This window comes from Emydura macquarii, unplaced genomic scaffold (genome assembly GCF_026122565.2).
Source record: "Emydura macquarii macquarii isolate MOO-44397 ecotype Brisbane River unplaced genomic scaffold, CSIRO-AGI_Emac_v2 contig_2681, whole genome shotgun sequence".
NCBI lineage: Eukaryota > Metazoa > Chordata > Testudines > Chelidae > Emydura > Emydura macquarii.
The window spans coordinates 1,737,533-1,757,011 of NW_027132818.1; the positions used below are offsets into that span (position 1 = coordinate 1,737,533).

Below are 19,479 nucleotides of genomic sequence, written 5' to 3' on the forward strand. Positions count from 1 at the left end.
ACTGGAACACTTTGGGGAAGGGGAAATTATACATGGAGGAGGCTTCAACAGCACACTGACTCTTTATTGGGACAGATCAGATAAAAAAGAAGGGGGATAGGGAAGCAGAACTGCACCCCGGGGAAAGAGATTACACATTTTATTCACACCCTTATCAGTTATAGGCTAGACTAGATTTAATGTTGATCTCTAAATCCTTAATGAAGCTGACAAGATCTGCAGAAATTGGCACCATTACATGGTCAGATCATGCATCAGTGGAAGTAATATATGACAGCTGGTATGGGTCCCAAAGATCACCTTTTGGAAAATGAACTACTTGCTTTTTCAAGATATATAAATAAATGATACAGACAATACAAAAAGAGACCATTTTTGGGAAGCAGGTAAAGCACTGGTTGGGGTCAGTTGCAGATACTCTCAGATGAAAAAAAAGAGCTCAAGAAGAAAAAGAACAAAAACAGGAGATAAAAAGATTACAAGACCTTCATGAAAACACAGGTTCCAAAAAAGTATGTGAACAAATAACAAATGTTAAGTGGAAACTGAATGTGTTGGTGACAGATGCCACTGAAAAATCCCTTAGGTATAACAAAACAAATGTTTTATGAAAAAGGAAATAAAATACAAAGGCTATTGGCTTGAAAGCTAAAAGGGTTGAAGAGCAATGCATTTGTTCCACCAATTAAAACACATCAGAAAGACTGTTACTTCCTTGATGAAATATGTGCTACTTTTGCTTTCTCTTTCTCTTTCTCACAACCTCATTACCTCAGATACTCCAAGCTCTAAAGTTATTCAAAAACATCTAGAAGTAGCAAGCTTGGCAAAGATAAACAAAAATTATAAACTTTAGATCAAGAAATAAAAAGAAAAAATCTGAGAGGCAACAGCAAGTCGCAAGAAGTAGTAAAACTCCAGGACTTTTCCATAAGAATGTTACAAGGTATAGCAGAACCCTGTTTATTGGATCTAATTGGGATCTGGGCCAGATTTGATAAGCTGGAGAATGGTAAAGTGTGAGGATGCAGTGCCATCTAGTGGCCACAGGAGAGACTGCCCGCTCTTGGACCTGTGTGCGCTAATTGTTTGGTTAATACGAAGAACCGGACAATGGAGGGTCAAATAAATGGGGTTCTACTGTATTTAAGAAGGTGTTAGTGGGCCCCTTGAGAGGTACCTTCAACACTATTCTGTTAGAGGAGAAACTTCCACAACCTATTGAAGCTACTGTGATTGTTCTCCCTAAAGCTGGAAAAGACCTTACCTTAGGCAGCTCTTATAAGCCCACCTCACTGTTGAATCACAACAAAGATTTTAGTAAAAATACTAGTTAGCTGATTGCAGTCCATACTCTCAGTTTATGTAAATCCAGATCGAAGTGGATACATTAAGGATAGACAAACGTCAGACAGTATTCAGCGAGTTCTTGGGATCATCCACAATACCAGATCATGAAAATTTTATTACTTGATGCAGATAAAGCAGTTGATAGAACAGAGTGGAGCGTTCCATTTCAAGCCCTGTCCTGTAGGGACATTGGCCCCTAGTTCCTTAAATGGAAAACTGCTCTTGACACCAGCCCCAAAGCAGCTGTGAGAGTTAATGGGGTTAAATCTCCTGTTTGAATTACACAGAGGGATTAGGCAGGGACGTCCATTGTCTCCTTTGTTTTTTGCACTTGCCAGGCAGCCTTTCACATAGGGATGAGGAACAAGGAATCTATCACAGGAATAAAAATTGCAGGAACACATCAGAAAATACTTTTAAATGTGGATGATGTAATATTTTTATATTAACCAAATATTTCCCTAAAATTAGTTTCTAAAGAAATCCATGACTTCGGGAAAGCGGTTAGATTTGAAATAAATCCTGCCAAATCCGAAATGCTAGCTATAAATTTGTCAGACTCTGAAAAGCTGTTCCTCTAGAAAACTTCTGGATACAAATGGGCAATAGATTCTATTAGAAACCTGGGAACTGAAATCTCAAAACAACCCAGAAGAACTCTATGATTTGAATGTCCAACACTACTTCAGCAAATCAAAGAAGATCTGGATTGCTGGGGGAAGTATGCAATTTTTTGGTTGGAAAGAATAGCCACAGTCAAAATTAACATTTTTGCCAAGGATGCCCGTCTTGTTTCAAAATCTTTTTTTTGATGATTCCAAATAAAACCCTAGCAGGAATACAGAGGATATTGTTAGAATGTTTAAGGAATAGACCCCCCCAAAAAAAGTGCAGATACTTGTACAGACCCATTAAAACCGGATGGATTAGTTATTTCAAATATTCTATGGTGCTATCAAGTGAGCCAGCCCAAAACAGTAGTGGACTGGAGGCCCTCTAACACATCCAAACACTTTACTGAGCAAGAAAATTGTGGTGGTGTTTACATCATTAGGCTACCATGGATTAATTGAAATAAATAAATAAATAAATAAATCATACCCTCCAGAAATGTATACACATCCTATAGTAAGGCTACTCTATGGATCTGAGATAGAACTAGAGGGAAAAATAAGCTCTTTTACCTTGCTAATGATACCCACTGCAAATCTAGATTTTAGCCCAAATTATGAACCAGAGAGCTTTAGAAATTGGGAAAGCCATAAAATATATACGGCTGACCAGCTACTGAGTAAAGAAACTTTTCTAACTTAGTGCCTTGCATGTTGATGAGTTCCAGAGGGGTAGCCGTGTTAGTCTGTTTTTAGCAAAACAGCGAGAGTCCTGTGGCACCTTAAAGACTAACACATTCATTTGGGCATAAGCTTTCATGGGCAGAAACCCACTTAATTTGTCAGATACAAAGTGTGTTTCTGCCCATGAAAGCTTATGCCCAAATAAATTTGTTAGTCTTTAAAGTGCCACAGGACTCTCACTATTTTTTTTTTAACTTATTTAGAGATCAAAACTTACTTTAACTGGCCAAGTCTCCCATGGAACCAATACTTTTAAGTTAGGCATTATGTTTCTTTAAACTTTCTAGAAAAATTATTTTATACAGAAAGATAATTTTAATAGAAGTGGTGGTATTTGGTCAATTAGGAAACAAAAAGGTTCTAACTAATTTATATCAATCTTTGCAGACAACTTTCCTAACAAAAATAAAATGTCCATACATGACATGCTGGGAAAAGAACCTGGATAGACAAATTATCGCAGAGGAATGATGTTTGATCTGGAATGGTGGGCCAACAACTTCAGTCTGTAGCACAATAAAAGAAAATTTCTTTAAGATACTGTTTAAATAGTATTTCACACCAGTCAGGTTGTATTATATACTTTACACTCCCACAACACACTCCCAAAAAACGGACTGGAAACAAATGTTGGGGAGATTATATGCATCTATGGTGCATGCATCCAGTCATCAGAGAATATTGGGATGCAGTCCATCACCAAATATTTTTGGATATTTATTACCAAATAATCCTTTGGTAATCCTTGCATAGCTTCCTGAAGGAAATGGTCACACAAAAGGTAATGAATTAATCTCTCATCTGCCAGTAGCTCCTCAATTACTGATAGACTTGCACAGGAAAAAGAAAAATAGTCCAACTATAGAGGAATGTTTCAAAAAATATGGGAGGCGGTTCTTATAGAAAAATTAGCACACCAATTACGTATCAGGCAAAATAGACAGAGGACAAATAGGTATTTAGATATTTAGTTACCTTTTATTCAATACTCAGACAAAGTACATTGACCTGCAAAAAAACCCACCACACCTGTCCAATTTTTTTTTTTTGGAATATTTACATTTGATAGATATCCTGGTCTGTTAAATATGTGTAATCAGAGATTTCACTCAATTTAATAAAATAACTAAAAACGAAGAGGTGTAATGATGATCACTCTGTAATACGGGAACACCCTGCTAAATAGAGAGCTGATATCTATATTCCAGTTTAATGTCTCTTTATACAAAAGCTCACTGTTGTACTGATTATTCTTTTGCTCCTGATATTTACATGGCAAGAATTCTAAACCTGTTAATACTTCCTAAATTAATAAATAGTAAAAAACAACTGCATTTCAATGTAGTTCTGAACCAGTACTAAAACACATTTAATGAAGCTCTTCACATAGAGTCCTTTAATACTGAACTTGTCAAATTTAAAAATATATTAATTCAGTAAGAAACAGCCAGCTAACAGGTCTGGCATCAAAAAATAAATGTTACAGGTTTTTATTTGTTTTTTAAAAGAAAAAACAACACTTGCATGTGAAATATTTGTTTTGCCTACTATAGTTACAAGAAACACAAAATATTACTTTGAAAGTGATTAAAGAAAATTTTTACTATTTCACTATTCTATTTTTTCACTTTGTTTATTTTGCGTATTTGACAGCACCACTTTATACATAGTCAATTTCTCTTTACATTTTGTGGATTTTACATAAAAAGCGAGAGAGAAGACAAATATTTAAGAAAATGTGATTGTAAAACTACAGAAATGGGCAGACACATTCAGGTGTAGATGTAGTAGTGGAAACTATTTTCAAATCATTTTTTAAAATTGATTACATTTCAAGTTGATGTTGATTTAACATTTGTAGGCCATTGGTAACTATTGTTTTAGATTCTCTGGTTCAGGAAAACTAAGCTTGGAAGGTTTTCTTGGCAATGACAAGGGCTACAAGCTTAGTTTTTATTTTTAAGTGGAAGTTTAAATTCCAAAGAAATTAAGAGGTCACCAATGGAAAGACGGAAATACCATGGCTGGCTATACGCTGCATTAATTAACACTCATATGAACAGTTTAGCTCCAAAAGCCAAAATTGTTTAGCTGATTTAGTCATTAAAAGGGCAAACACTACTGATATGAACAATTTATTTACAAAGATTGCAACTAGATCCCAGATTGAGCAGGTAACAGCTTTCTTTTTGCAAAATAAGATGTTTTATTTCCCTTCCCTACCTGTGCAAGAGCTGGTTTGGGGAAAACATCATCTTTGCTTTCTTCTTTGCTTTTCTCAACTGGAACCCATTCTCCATAGACGCTGTCCGCTTCCTTTTTCCTGTGTTGAGACCCAGATGAGACAGGGAACTCCTTTGTCAAAGTTACCTGATTTTTTGGTGCTGGTTTTATGATGGGAGTTGTCTTAAAGAAAAAGAAGCATTTTATGATTAGGAAGTGAAAAAGCACAATATATGCATACATGGTCCCAGTCTGTAGAAACTATTACTGTACGGTTTTGCAAACTCTGAGTGTCAAGCACTATTTTAATTTTCTCTCCTTAGCTGGTACCAAAATGAAAACTCTAAATATACAGTCTCTGAACTAAAATCCAGAAGATGTTATTTAAAATTTTGAGATTGGATCCTTGTTTCAACATATGAGTGAAGTGATTCCTACATGGGTAGGCATTTTTCAATTCATCAACAGCTTTAGAATTATTACGGAGTAAAGGTGCTAAATAAATGAACATTATTACTGCTGATGTCTTGATGAGAACAATACAGGAAATGCCCAATTCTAAAAAGTGAAGAAAATGTTGATTGCTCTGTGACAAACTCACGATGTGGCTTTGGAACCTCTTCCTACATTTCCTACACTAGAACACCATGACATTTCACAAAATAGAAACAAATAAATGCTTCATCAATGTTAATGGAACACTTGTTTTACTCACGCAGTTAAAATATTTTAAAGTTTTAAATCTTCTGGAAAATATACAGTTTAAGCATTAAATGTTGGGGAAATGCAGATAAATAAAGAAACTGAGACCCAAGTACCTCAAAGTATCATTTACCAGCATCATACTATCTTTACTTGGTTCTGGAAAAGAAAATATTCCTATTTTGCCAAAGAGATGAGACATTTGCACTTGTGTTTTATTGAAGTGGAATATCCAAATAGAATTCTATATACACTTCGTCATGGAACAAAACATACAAAAACAGAAGATTCTATGTTGTGTGCCTAAGAAAACCACAACCTAGATACATTGTTACAGCTAGATTGTACTACATGACCCTTACACAGAATATACATATATAATAAGAACAGAGAGCAAGTGTGTGGGTTTCATCGATTTCCACGCAAACTGTTAATGTACAGTATATCCAAAATAAAGATGGGAAAAAAGATGGGAAAACATCTAAAGTACACAAAATTAATTTGTTATAGTTCTACTATTACATTTATACAAAGTAACAACTGCAAGCCACTGTTTGGAAAATCAACACATCAGAAAGAATGTATCTAGTTGTGACTCCTGAGCAGCCTCCTCTTGCCTCCAAAAAATTCTAAAAACTCATCTATATTCCATAAAGCACTGAAGCTATGAATATGTGTCACTCTTTGCTCCGATAATACTTAGCACTGATACAGTGTTTTCTATCTTCAAAGAGCTTTACAATATTATTTAATTCTCACAACATCCCTGTGAGGTAGGTAAGATTTAGACCCATTTTCCACATGGGGAAACAGAGTCAAAAACATTACATGACTTGCCTAGGCCACAGAAGGAAACGGTGTCAAAAGTAGGATTAGGATTCAGGAGTTCTTAATTCCTAGTCCCGTGCTCTGAAACCTCCCCAGTGTATTGCAATATACTCAATTTACTGCTTATGGCTTTACACTATAAGCTTTTAATGGCAGGAGCCTGTTGAGCACAATTCACCACTGCAGAGGTCCCCAAACTGCGGGGCACTCCCCCCCTCTGGGGAGTACAAAAAACATTCAGGGGGCCCCAGTAGGGCCTCGGCCAGCCTCCACGGGAAATAGGTGGGAGCACCACCCAGCCCCACTCTGCCCTGAGCTCTGCTCTGGCCCTGCCTCCCAGCCACGGTCCCCAGTCACAGCGTGCAGCATCGGCTACCAGAGCCCCTGGCCACAACAGCCCCACTCCCTGTCCCGACCGCAGCCCCCAACCATGGCCCCACTCCCATCCCCAGATGGGGGGGTAAAACGTTTGGGACTACTGACCTACTACATATTACTTATATTATACACTTATATTACCATAGTAACAACATCTTGATCAATTAAATCTTAGGCAGACCTAGCCAAAGAGAAACCTGCTAGAGTTTTACATAGATGACAGATTCATGTCTTGGGGGGATATTAACAGACTCGACCTCCACATGAAATGCCAGGAAACTAACTGGCCATAAGGTACAGTCATTCTAAATATCTGATCACACTAGCAAGAAAGAACACATTGTCATAAAGAACTCTCCTCCCCTCTTCCCACTGTACCACATATTCCTTCGGGGAGATGTAAACATACAACGCAAAATAAAATTGAAAAAGAAAACCAAATACTATTATATTAACAAAAGCAAAAGATGAACAGAAATGTACCCCTGAGATCTAATTAAACTGAATCAGAGTTCTCAGACAGAATACAATACACACTGTCCAAAAGCTCCATCATCACTTATAATTAATATATAACTAGAAGCGTCTTAAGGTTTACAAAACACATGGCTGACCACCTCACTCTTGATTAACTTTTTTCTGGATACAGCAAAAATTAGTCCCACAGTTTCCTGAGCTGTGTTTAAGGTGATTAAACTTTTCTTCTATTGTAGTAATGCTGACATTTAATCCAAAAAGATTTTAGTTTGACAAAATGCAAATTCCAGCGCTTCCAAGTTCCTTGCTATTTACAGCAATCTGTGTTGCAACTGAGGATTTCTGCATTCAAAAACAGTATAAGGCAAAAGGTCTTTGTTTGTTTTAAGTGGCATGCCTTTCACTCAGCACTAAGGCAACAGTTCTTGATGAATATGAAGGAAGGGGAATGAGGAAAGTCCACAGGAATCCAATAGGGCTACACGGACAATCCGAGAGAGGAGAGGGGGAGAGAAAAAACAAGGAGAGGCTAGACCATAGGCTGGATGGATAAGTGAGAATTCTGCATGATCTCTGGATCAAAAGGAAATTTAATCATGTGATCGCAAAAAAATTATAAAAAATGTCAGACAGTGGTGCACCTGGGTTTTTTGAAGATTGCTTTTGAAAGACAATGGAGTACTAGTATGTAGTGACCGAAGTAACTCTTTAATCTACATAACTGATATCTTAGAAACTTGCACAGAGTGATCATCTGCACCTCATTGTGGAGATATTTATCTACTGAAGGTTTAAAAAAAGAAATATAATGCTTGCTAAGTCCCATGCAATTCCAAGAGACAGCACACTGCCAATTGGCCCAATAATTTAACAGTGCTAATGCCAGTATTCTCTTACATAAGATATGCTCAAAGTTTATCAATTTTGGTCCTCAATACAGGATGTCAAACTAGTCCAAGAGAGAAAAGACAACTGTTTTACCTAATAAGATACATTATGGATGACAGACCTCTAGCAATCTAGAAGAGGGGATTGCCCACCTCTTCATTATCCACTATCCCGCAAACCAATCCTTTCACCCTGTCTCACAGCTTTAGGTAGCTACACAGTCTGTGTTTTGCATATATAAACTTGCTATTTGAAACATTAAAAACACTTTAGTGCAAAAAATGTATATCAGGTTTTCTTTTATCAAAAATCTACTATTTCTTTCATGTTATGGAAGCCTTTTCTAGTGAAGAGAACCCATCTGCTAAAAACACTTGCCCACCTTAAGTGATCTTTGAACTTTCTTACTGTGTTTAGTAATTAAAATTGTTTTAGCAAACCAGGGCCACACTTGTCAATAAGGGTGTACCCACAAAGGGCAGCTTTCAGGAGCAGTGCCTTAGTACTCCATAATTCTTACATTAAATGTACCCGTGCACTTCATATGTTCATAGGTAAAAGAAGCACAAAACCAGATGTATGAAGAAGACAAAGCAGAAAGAGTCCAGTTTGACTTAAACTCCAAGTAAGAGGCACTATAAATAAAAATCAGTATTTACAACAAATGTGGGTTTCCAAACAAGGAAATCAAGGGGAATGTCTCTACCTAGGGTGAATATCTTTATATTTTGTTTCTGGAAATTATAATATAGCAGGTAAGACATCACACAATCATATTAAGAGTAATAGGATAATTATACATACATATGCTTTTTGGTGTATGGCTAGAAAACCAGATATTTCAAATAAAACAATTCCAATATTTTACCAGATAACCGTGAAATAGACAGAAATGTAATCTGGGGTTTCTGAGGACAACTGCAAGACTGGAACACTGTTTATGCTGTCGTCAGAATCCACTGATGTAATTTTATAGTATTTAGCTGATTATTTACTCTCATACACAGAAAATCTATGTAGAGGTTGATGGACCCAAAGATACACATACATGATGATACACTTATAGATATGATTTTTTATATAAATTAAAAGTTAACCTGCAAAGGACTATTAACAATTCACCAACTTTAGAAGCACGTGCTGAATGTCCCCAATAAAAAAGGAAGCACAGTTAGTAGATTGATTTAAAATTAAGGCAAGTGAAGGAGGACGTGCTCTGTGCATTGCTTTTCACTCTCACAATGGACTTCAGTCAAAAACTTAGCCCTCCCTAATTATCTATTTTTGAGCCTCTAGTCTCTACAATGAGCAGAAATGACCATGTCTTTTGCCCAGCCCCCACATGAAGGGTTTTTGGTCCTCATGAGTAAGAGCTTCTCTATATAAGAAAGTTATACCAGTAGTAGGTAGGATATGAATTTAAACCATTGGTTATATTGGTATAACTTGCTGTGTGGACACACTTATTCCAGACACAGTCACTTTGGAAGTGCTTTAAAGTCAGTCAAAAAAGCCACTCTTACGCCAGAATCAGAGTGTCCGCATGGGGAATTACCCCAGTGTAACTATACTGGTTTAACTACACCTATGTAACTGGTGAACCTTTCCCATCTACACAAGCCCTAACTGTTTACATATAAAGTTCTCAATCCTGCAAAGAAGGCAACCACTAATTCTTCCTCCAACCTCAAAAGAAACTAAGAAGGTGTGTAGTGAGATTACTAAAACTGCCAACAGATTAAGAGTAGCTGAACTCCACACTAATTCATTTAAAGACAGTCAGTGTGTTCCTACCAATACCTGTAAATCAGGAAAATCAAAATCAACAACCTTAAATATGCTGTATTGGATAAATAGAAAGGGCTCATCTGTTTTCAGGAGTTTCTCTCTCTAACCAGAACTCCTGATGAGCTGCCAAATCCTTCCACACCTCATCTGCTACAAATATAAAAAAAGACAGGGTTACCAGCTGTGCTTAAAAAGAATTATTACACCTTTTCAGTTCCAAGATCTGATGAAAAACTGCACCAGGAACAAAAATGTGTCTTTGTAGAGACCTAACAACATTTAAACAGTCCCCTTACTGCTCTGTTTGTACTGCAAACAGAAAAGTTATGCAACTTGTAGTGTCAGAAAACGATAGTGTAATAAAATGGATGCCACTCATCTGCAATGTCCAGCTAACTCTTAATAAGCTTCTCATACTAATGGCTAGTTCCATGACAGACTATTTCCACAGACACCTGGTCATGCTTGACAACCTGGCAAAAATATACCAGGAATATCTGTAGGACCAGAAAACAAATTTCTTAAGATGGTAGGTGATCTAAGCAAGTACTGTATTTAATTAATATTAGTCCATTTACAAAAAAAAATTTAATATAATGATTCCATTTTAGATATCTGTTAATTCTAGTCTAGCTAAAAATATATTTGATATTGGCAAGTGGAAAATTAGAGGGATTGTAGAACAGTCTTGCTTCAGCTGATGTCCTAATCAACCCACTTTAAATTTATTTCCAGATAACAAATATTATGAATACAGAAACCGATATTAGTGTAATATTAAGGTGAAAAAAAATCAACAAATATGAAAATTAAGATTAACCATGCAACCTTAACTCTGCCTCCTTATGCAAATAGAATGCAATCACATAATTAGGCTATTAAAACAAACAATACACATTAGATATATGTACCTAAGATAACAACATTGTCTTGAATTTAAAGACTAAGGGCTGGCCTACACTGTCGGCGGCGGTTGATGGGAAAATGCAAGATACATAATGTAGCTTGTATAAACTCCCGTTGACATACTTACTTTCGCATAGCACGGCGTCTTCACGGCGCTGCTTCAATGGGAGATGCCCTCCTGTTGACGCAGCCTTACTCCTTTCAGGGAGGTGGACTAATTCAGTCAACCAGAGAGAGCTCTCCAATTGACTGAGCGGGTCTACACAGACCTGCTCAAACGATGCTGCAGTATTGATACCTGCCGCCACGGCAGTGAAGACATAACTTTGATTCTGCCTCCTCATGTACAGACACTATGTAAGGGTAATTTTAATCATCCCTGACTTTTAAGAGCTTAATTATGGCCCACCTGGACAGTACTCCAGCTGCTCCATTTCCATAAATGACTTTTTTGCAGCTTAAACTGATCTCAACCTTTAGATCTTCTTAGGCAGCTAAAATTGATCTACAGTACTTTGAGATCACTTTAAGCTGCTTTATGAAAAGTGTACAAAATGGGTAAAGGCTAAGACAAGAATTGGTAGGGTGCAGGTGAAGAGGGGGCATACGAGTCTTGTAACCAGTTTTAAAAAGCATGAAGTTCCTAAGCTGGGCATGCATGCTCTCTTTAAGTTCACACCTCCCAGTGTGATAACAGACAGCTATTGCATGCGCTCAATATGCATTTTTCAAATGCTCCTAACTTTAGATGAAAAATGTTTTTTTCGAACCAACCAAGATGAATAGCCTTCAGTAATTATACACACGCCAAGTTTTATATTTCAAACCTCAGTCACAAGTTTTCAACATATTCAAGAATGTTTTAAAGTGGAAAAAAATTTCTGTATTTCATTTTCTTTCCACTCACACAATCCGGAAAAAACAGCTGAAGGTATTTTCTTCAATCTTTCAAAAAAATAAAAAACCCACCTTTACAAAGAAACAAGAAGAAACAGGGAAATTTTACCCCAAAGGTGAATGCTTCAGAAAGTTTTGAGCATATGAAAACATGAAACTGTAACAAAAATTATTTGCATTTTAAACTATAAAGTACTTGCTGCGAGCACAAGGGCTATAAATAAGCAGTATTATGCAAGGCTGCATGCTATATATGTATGTCTCTACACAGTTACACTGCCTAATTTCCTAGTCTGAGCCTTACGTGGGTAACACAGAAGACAAAGGCAGCTGTTCTCAATTCCCTGGCTGGAAAGAGCCAATATAGGGGAAGTCTCGCTTCAGACCATGCTATGCTGCTGTTTGGGAATGATGCATGTGCAGTCTGGTCAGCAGCAGGAGCTGAGTGCATTTCAAGCATACCATGTCTATATTGATGGCGGCAAATTCACTGCCGCCAAATTGATCTTTCTGGATCGATTGAGCGGTCAATATAGACCCTCTCAATCGATCAGGAAGTCGACGCTGGTAAACCACCCCCTCAAGTAGCATAGCGCTGCGTCGACGGGAACAGCAGGGCAGTGTAGACGGCGCACAGAAGGGAAGCAGAGAAATCGACGTGAGTTACGCAAGCTACTCTACGTAGTCTGCGTAACTCCTGTCGACTGCCACCGAATCTCCAGGTAAGTGTAGACCAGGGCTGAGTGAGGATGAAATCTTCAGAGATTTTTAGCTATGTGAAGAAATCTCTACTGAGCATGTGCAAACTAAGATTTTTCAGAGAGGCCATATTTGGTCAGATTTTCAAGGGCACAGCAAAAGGCACATCCCTGATACAAAGGCCACATCACTGCTAAATTTCAAGTCTCTGATCCAAAGCATGGGGGTGATAAACGTGTTAAGAAAACAACAGTAAAAATCCCAAACAGTTGCCCAAATCTTTTAACACGGGCAAAAAAATATATTTTCCCTAGGTTCATTTTCGGAAACAGTTAATCCATTTTGGCTGAAATTTTCCAGAAAAGAATATTCAGACATCTGGCATGGAAAACTTCAGCCCAAATGCTTATAGTTTGGCAAAGTTATAAGCAACTGACAACAGGCTCCTATAATTGGAAGACTCGTGTAACCTCAATAATACGCAGCACTCATTAACAGCCCTGCCTATTAAAAAAATAGCATTTAATATTCTACTGGCTGACTCCATGATTGATGGGGATTTTTTTACCTTTTGAGTTAGAGCTGGAATTCTGCTGCAGAACTTTAAAGTAATGCTATCAAGAAAATGTAGGCCCCAAATTCAGGCAGTAAAAAACCTTATGAATAGAATAATAGAATTTTGTCCATTTTCCTTTTGAAACAAAATGAAGTAATTTATTTTTAAAGAACATTTTTCAGCAGTATTCACAATATCCTGCTAACATTTTGGGGGGAGAGGGGTGGAGTTAAATTGACTAATCTATTTTCACTTGTCTAACTCAACATACTGTAAAAAGCAATAAAGCTATGTAAATAGTGAAAAGTAAGATTTAAAAAACTATTTGAGTATTAATAATTTAAGGTATTAGTTAAAGGAAATCAATTGTTTTTAAATATATGAATTTTAATCAATGTCTCTAGAAAGAAAAACTGAGATTTAATCTAGTACCAAAAGTTTCTCTTAACTTGGCCATGGACTTCAGTAGCTTTTGGATCAATCTCCTACTCTGGCATTCTAGCAGGTATTTCCAAAGTTGTTGCAATTTTGTTAACATTCCATTGCAAGTCCACTTCAAGATTAAAAACTATAATTCTGTAATGAAATACCCTTTCCTCCATTGATGTGTCACTGAATTTGTTTTTCTGTAAAATTACCTACATAGGTTTGCTAAAATAAGACAAAATTAAAATGTATAATCTATGGTTGATTAAAGTACTTACATTTAGGTTGAAAAAAATGGGTTTGGGTTCACTGAGTTTAAAAGGATGATTATAGAAAGGGCGTTCCTCCTCCTCTTCATCAGAATCATGAGGCTTGTTCACTATCACATCATCTGTGCTTTGTGCAATCTTCTTGCATTTCTAAAAAAGAAAAAAAACCTCTGAATCAATCTGAACAGAAAGTCTTTATTTCCATAAGAAACAGGACTTTGACAAATTTGTTGAAATAAATATTTAAAATCAGGAATAAAGAAATTATAAAGGAGTTGATTTTGGGGGGAAATCTTTAAAAAAAATTCAATTAGCATGAACTTAAACATTTGCCATTTTACTTGTATTTCATCTATCCACTGAAGTTTGTCCATCTTGTCTAGATAGGCTTTGATCCTGCAACACGTTCCACGGCAAGAGGACTCTTAAATTCATCCATAGTCCTACTATAATCAAAGGGGCTGCATGGAGCTAATTGCAGGATCCAGAGCTAAATTTATGAACTCTTTAAAAGCACAGACTGTCTCTTATTATGTGCTTGTACAGCACTAGTACCCAGTAAATAGGGACTTCAGGTAACACAACATAAATGTTTAATAATTGTAATAATAGTAGCAGTAGTAATGAAACAGCTCTCTTTTTTGTTGATCTGAGAGAAGATTGCCACACAAAATGACTGCAAGGAAAAACCCAAGGAACAGTTACTGGTTTTCACTGTTGGTGCAGAAAACTTCTCAAAAGCAAGGGTTTTAGAAGAAGGACTGGGACACCTCTGAAATGTTTTGCAGGTTAAAACTGAACAGGACAATCCCATCTTGAATACCGTGGAAGTGTGATCTAAAAATGTACAGTAAGTGGGGATGTGCTATGAAGAACAAATCTATATGGTGGTCCAAGTTCTTCCTCTTCCAGAAATATATGAAAGCAACTTTGGGGTAAGCAGTAACTGTACGGCTGGACTGTGAAAGCAGAAACATTGTCCTGAAAACAACTGATGGACTAGCATTTATTAACGAACTATTTATTATAGACTTGCCTGTACTTTTTGCTCCAGAGGTATTTGTAACTGTATTGGTTTGAAGTGAATTTGAGAAGATGATAAAGTTGGAGATATGGTCAGTCATAATGATGTTATTTTTCTGTCATGAAAGGCAGCAGGGAAAATAGTGGCAATGTGATATTGCTATGTGACCACTCATCATTATATATTAGTAACAAATTGGGGACATTATATGGTTCAAGGGACTGATAAAAAGATATAGAGCCAACCATCTATAATTCATTGGCTCAACTCCAGTTCATGTCAGTAGCAATGAGAAGCTGTAAGCATTTGATGATTGTTTGGTGGCCTATTCAGCGTTGAGAGGGAGCCTTATCACAAAAACTACCATTGCAATGACACACTTCTTGCCAATTTCAGCAGAAACCAAAAACCGAACAGACTTGGAGACCTGTGCTACTATCTGTATCGAGTCCCTCCACATTAGTGTTGAAGCACATTCATGTCATGGGGCAATGTAGTGAAGCCTGCACCACCAAGCCATGTTATACCTAATATGTGGATAGTCAAATTTCAGTCTTCATTTATGTGAAATGGCATCTTTTCATGAACATTAAATTTACATGATTATATTATAAACAAGCTTAGATGTCAGAATTGTGATAGTTTTTAAAAATGTTACAACAGCATATTTGAATATAAATTTTTCAGTGTGAAAACTTGAGAACACATCCGAGAACTCAGGAAAATCAAACAGCACGAAGTATCTTGTGATAGAAGAAACAAGGTGCAAAGATTTCTTTCATGATCTGAACAAAAAGAACCCTTAATACACAGCGATTGGTATAGGTCATAATTTTAATTATCAAATTCTGTCCTTGGGTATGCATAGATAAGTCCCACTAAATTCTAGAACTGAGCATGAGCAGTAAAGGATAAAATTTGGCTCAGAAAGTAAAAACTGAAATTTTTATATTTTTAAATACAGTAGATGCTTGTTTGCAGCAACACCTTGTAAGAGCAACCGCAGCTTACAGGCAACGTTTCCCCTCGGAACATTTTCCCTACTGTGAATTGTCGACACTCCCCATAACAGCAACGGCCACTTAGGAGCAACATAGCAAAAGGACATCAATATGTTGCTACTAATGAGCATCTACTATAATCATAAAAGTGAGTGACTGACAATGCTGTGAAACAACAAATATCAAATCTTTAATATTAATGTAAGCTGTGAAGAAACAGGCCAAACAATTATGGGTCACTCTTGCAGTCTTCCTACAGTAGACTTTCATGAGAATTAAACATATAGAATTAGAGCTTGACCCTGATATCTAACTATTGGTTAGTTGTTTTCAGATTTGATTCACTTACCTCAGTGAGCTCCTTTATTGTATCTCTTGCAGACTTCTGAGTAACTTTCTCTTCCTTCTTTGCTGGAGCTAAAATAGGCATTAGGCTTGGTGGTAAAGGGACACCAGCCTTAGCACACATGGCAGCTGCATTAGCTTTGGCTATTTCAAGTAGCTGGGCCTTGTCTATAAGAATATTAAATATTAATTAGTGGGCCTTTTAAAGATTTCTGAAGGCCTGTGTATAGATATGTATAATAATTTTAGGATCAGTTGTAATAGTAATCAGTTTATCTACCAGGCCAAACAAACTGCTCTTTATGAAAGTAAAAACAGCACACAAACACATACACAAAATATTATTCCCACTTTATATATTTTTAAAAGTACAAGGAACATTGCATTCAGTTTTCCTTCATATCACAGGAGGCATATCATTAAAAAAAGACCTGCACAGGAGGAAAAAACTGGCGTTGTGCTTCTTTTTTTGCGGCTTTATGATGTATAAAGAAGACCTCAAGGATATCCCCACCCCTCAAAAGTGGTAAGTTTTTTCCTGCTTCATTTTTACTTTGGAAATTCAGGGCTATGTGACTGGGGAGACAGTGAAACAAAAACTTTACAACAGTGAAAAAGCATAGAAGTTAAGAACTGAGAAGGGAAGAGATTTTTAAACTACCTAAAATTATGGACTTTTTGGGGGGCGGGGAGAGGGGGGGGAGGGTCTCAATGCCTATTTAACTTAATTGACTAACATTTTGGAGACATTAGTTAAAGATTCATCGTCATGGCCTCTTATACTAAGGTGAAAGTTCACAATATTCATTCTTCAAGACATGTGAACGGTCCTCCCTCAAAACTAGGAAAGACCAGAGCCGACATTCCTGATATTTCTACAGTAAAAGTGGGGGAGAAGAGCAGTCACGTTTTAGTCCCTCTTTTATACATCAAAGAAATAAAAATGGGGAACGAGCCCAATTTTTCTGAAATCCTTTGCAGATCACTTTTAAACCATTCCTTGAAATAATATCTCAAATACTGAAAGTCAACTAAAAAGGACAATATTTAAATATTATGGAATATAACCAAAACAATCAAGAATTTAACAAGCATTTTATGTCACAGGTTAAACACTATGAATATTTATCTCAAACTGTTAAGAAAATTATTACATATTAATTTTTTAAAATATGACAGGACTTTGTTTTCACTTGGAAAAAAATAAATGTGGCTTCTAATCTGTACAGGTAGGTAATGGAAATAAACGAAGCATGTTTTGTTATTCAAATAACTGTGACTCAAACCACTTTCCAAAAAAAAACTACAACCACCAAATAAATGAAGTACCACCACCTTATGCAAGGAGTTACACAGGTAAACCCTCACATATCAAGGACATTCCCCTTAGTTTTTAAGCAATGAAAAGGATCACACAGCTTCACAGCTTGCAGCTACAGAAGGGCCTCCAAGCGAAACTTTGTGAGAAACAGCTGCAGCAGCAGAACCTCATCTCCCTGAAAAGTGCTAAAGCTTCCTCAGAGAGAGTTGAACAGATGTAGTAGGGGGTCACATCTCTGCTCACATTAAGCCAGATCTAGCAGTGTTTCCAGATATTTCTTCCCTCCACTGGCTCCAACAATGTGGAATAGAGGGGGACAAGGCAGCATGCTGAGACTGTTTAACTCTTCATCCTCTCATTTCTTCAGGCAATGAGAGTACCTAGAGTTGGGAACAATTTAAGAATCTGTCTCCCTCCCCAAATGCTGTAAATATAAAGCTACTCTGGCACCTGCGATGTGGCTGAGAGAGGCAAAAAACTAACAAATAAAGTGAAGAGCATGAGATGTGGCCCAAGGTGAAGTAAGGAAACAAAGCACTTACAAGGGAATAGAGACAAAACTATTTCAAATTCAGGGAGAAAGGATAAGAACAGATAAAGCAAAGAAAATATATAATTGACTTCTTTATTTTAGGGTTGGAGTATACTGAAGTTTCTTTCAGCTACTGACAAAAATAACTATTACACCTAATTACCAAATAGCAAAAAAGAAATTCAAGATATATCAACTCCTCACAATTCTTCAGAGTGGGGGTCCCTCCCTCCTCTTCCTCAAAGATAAAAATGAAATTAAAGCTCTGCTCATTGTGGCAGGAAAGAGGCTGAGGACCTAAGAAAACAATGTGTGATATTACTGTTTTCAGCCTTAATTTTTGGCTGGTCTCCATCTTTCCCTAAAGATATGCCCCCAGTCATATCAGATTCTCAAAATCTTTTGCATCTTGCCACACCGTTGAAGAGCTGTTTTCACTGCTATATCATATGGCATCAGGTTATGGTCACGTCCTCAATAAAGAGTTTAAATTCCTCACATTTCTAGGCAAGTCGTCTTTCACATCATGATCTGGAAGTCATTCCTGAGGAAGGTAGCAATCAATGAGTAATGAACTTTCATACTACAGCTTCCCAGCATCTGGAATAACATCCCAGATGTCTTGAGTCTCTGACTAAGGATGCCTTAGTCACCAGTTTTATGTGGAAATGTGTACCTAACAAAATGAATTTGTGCTCAACTTGGGAACCATCTAGTTGTAGCCACATAATGCCATCTTACTATGCAATACAGAATAAAATATAGAGACACTGACAACCAATGCATGGTGGCAAAGTGAGGAGATCAATACAATATACTCAGTGAGTTCAACCTGGGGTCCCTAAAGGGTTCTAATTTAAAAGAAATAATCTCAATACAAGGAAGCTCAGCTCCTAAGAGGAGTAAGCATGGGAGAGTTACTAGATTTTTTCTCAAGCCCCATGGAAATTTGGAGTGCATCACATGAATCCTCTAGCTCACATCCTTTGTTGACCAGATTACTTGCTCAGTTCTGCCACTTTTCATATAAAGTAAGAAGTAGTTTTGAACAAAAGAGAAGTTGCAAATGAGGTGAGAGAATTAATATGACTGGCAAAGAAACATATGCAGACCACAGAGCAGAGGGATTCTTCCATGTACATTTTGTTCTCCATTTTCCTAAATAATGTCCTATGTGCTCCTGGGAAAAAACAAATCTGTTTCTTAAAGACAACATTATGGTCTTGATCTTATGATTACAATGTGTGGGCAGATCCCTGTGCACCTGCAGACTCATCACCTCAGCAGTGTTCATCATGAGTGCAGGGGTCTGCCCATATGGAGTAACCTATAGGATTCTGTATCCTTCACATTTTTCTGCTGCATTTGCAGTCAAACTACACACTTGAGTTCCATGCATATTCAATGTCAACATAAAGTCTGTTATTAAAATTAAGTAATTGCTTAAAATTACTTAGAAGAGATTCCTGATGAATGCTAGCGTTTCACTGCATTATCTTTATCAGAGGTAGGAC

General features: G+C 36.9%; 1 protein-coding gene across 3 annotated transcripts in view; it reads right to left on the reverse strand.

Moving 5' to 3' along the window:
• The window catches only part of LOC137164650 (platelet binding protein GspB-like), a 44,813-nt gene that overhangs the window by 7,765 nt on the left and 17,569 nt on the right, over positions 1-19,479 (reverse strand). For all 3 annotated transcript variants that reach the window (XM_067565560.1, XM_067565561.1, XM_067565559.1), the window contains 3 exons: positions 16,117-16,280; positions 13,752-13,892; positions 4,929-5,111 (listed from right to left, as the gene is read on the reverse strand). In XM_067565560.1, coding sequence (XP_067421661.1) covers positions 4,929-5,111; positions 13,752-13,892; positions 16,117-16,280 — 488 coding nt within the window. The remainder of the gene's footprint in view (positions 1-4,928; positions 5,112-13,751; positions 13,893-16,116; positions 16,281-19,479) is intronic.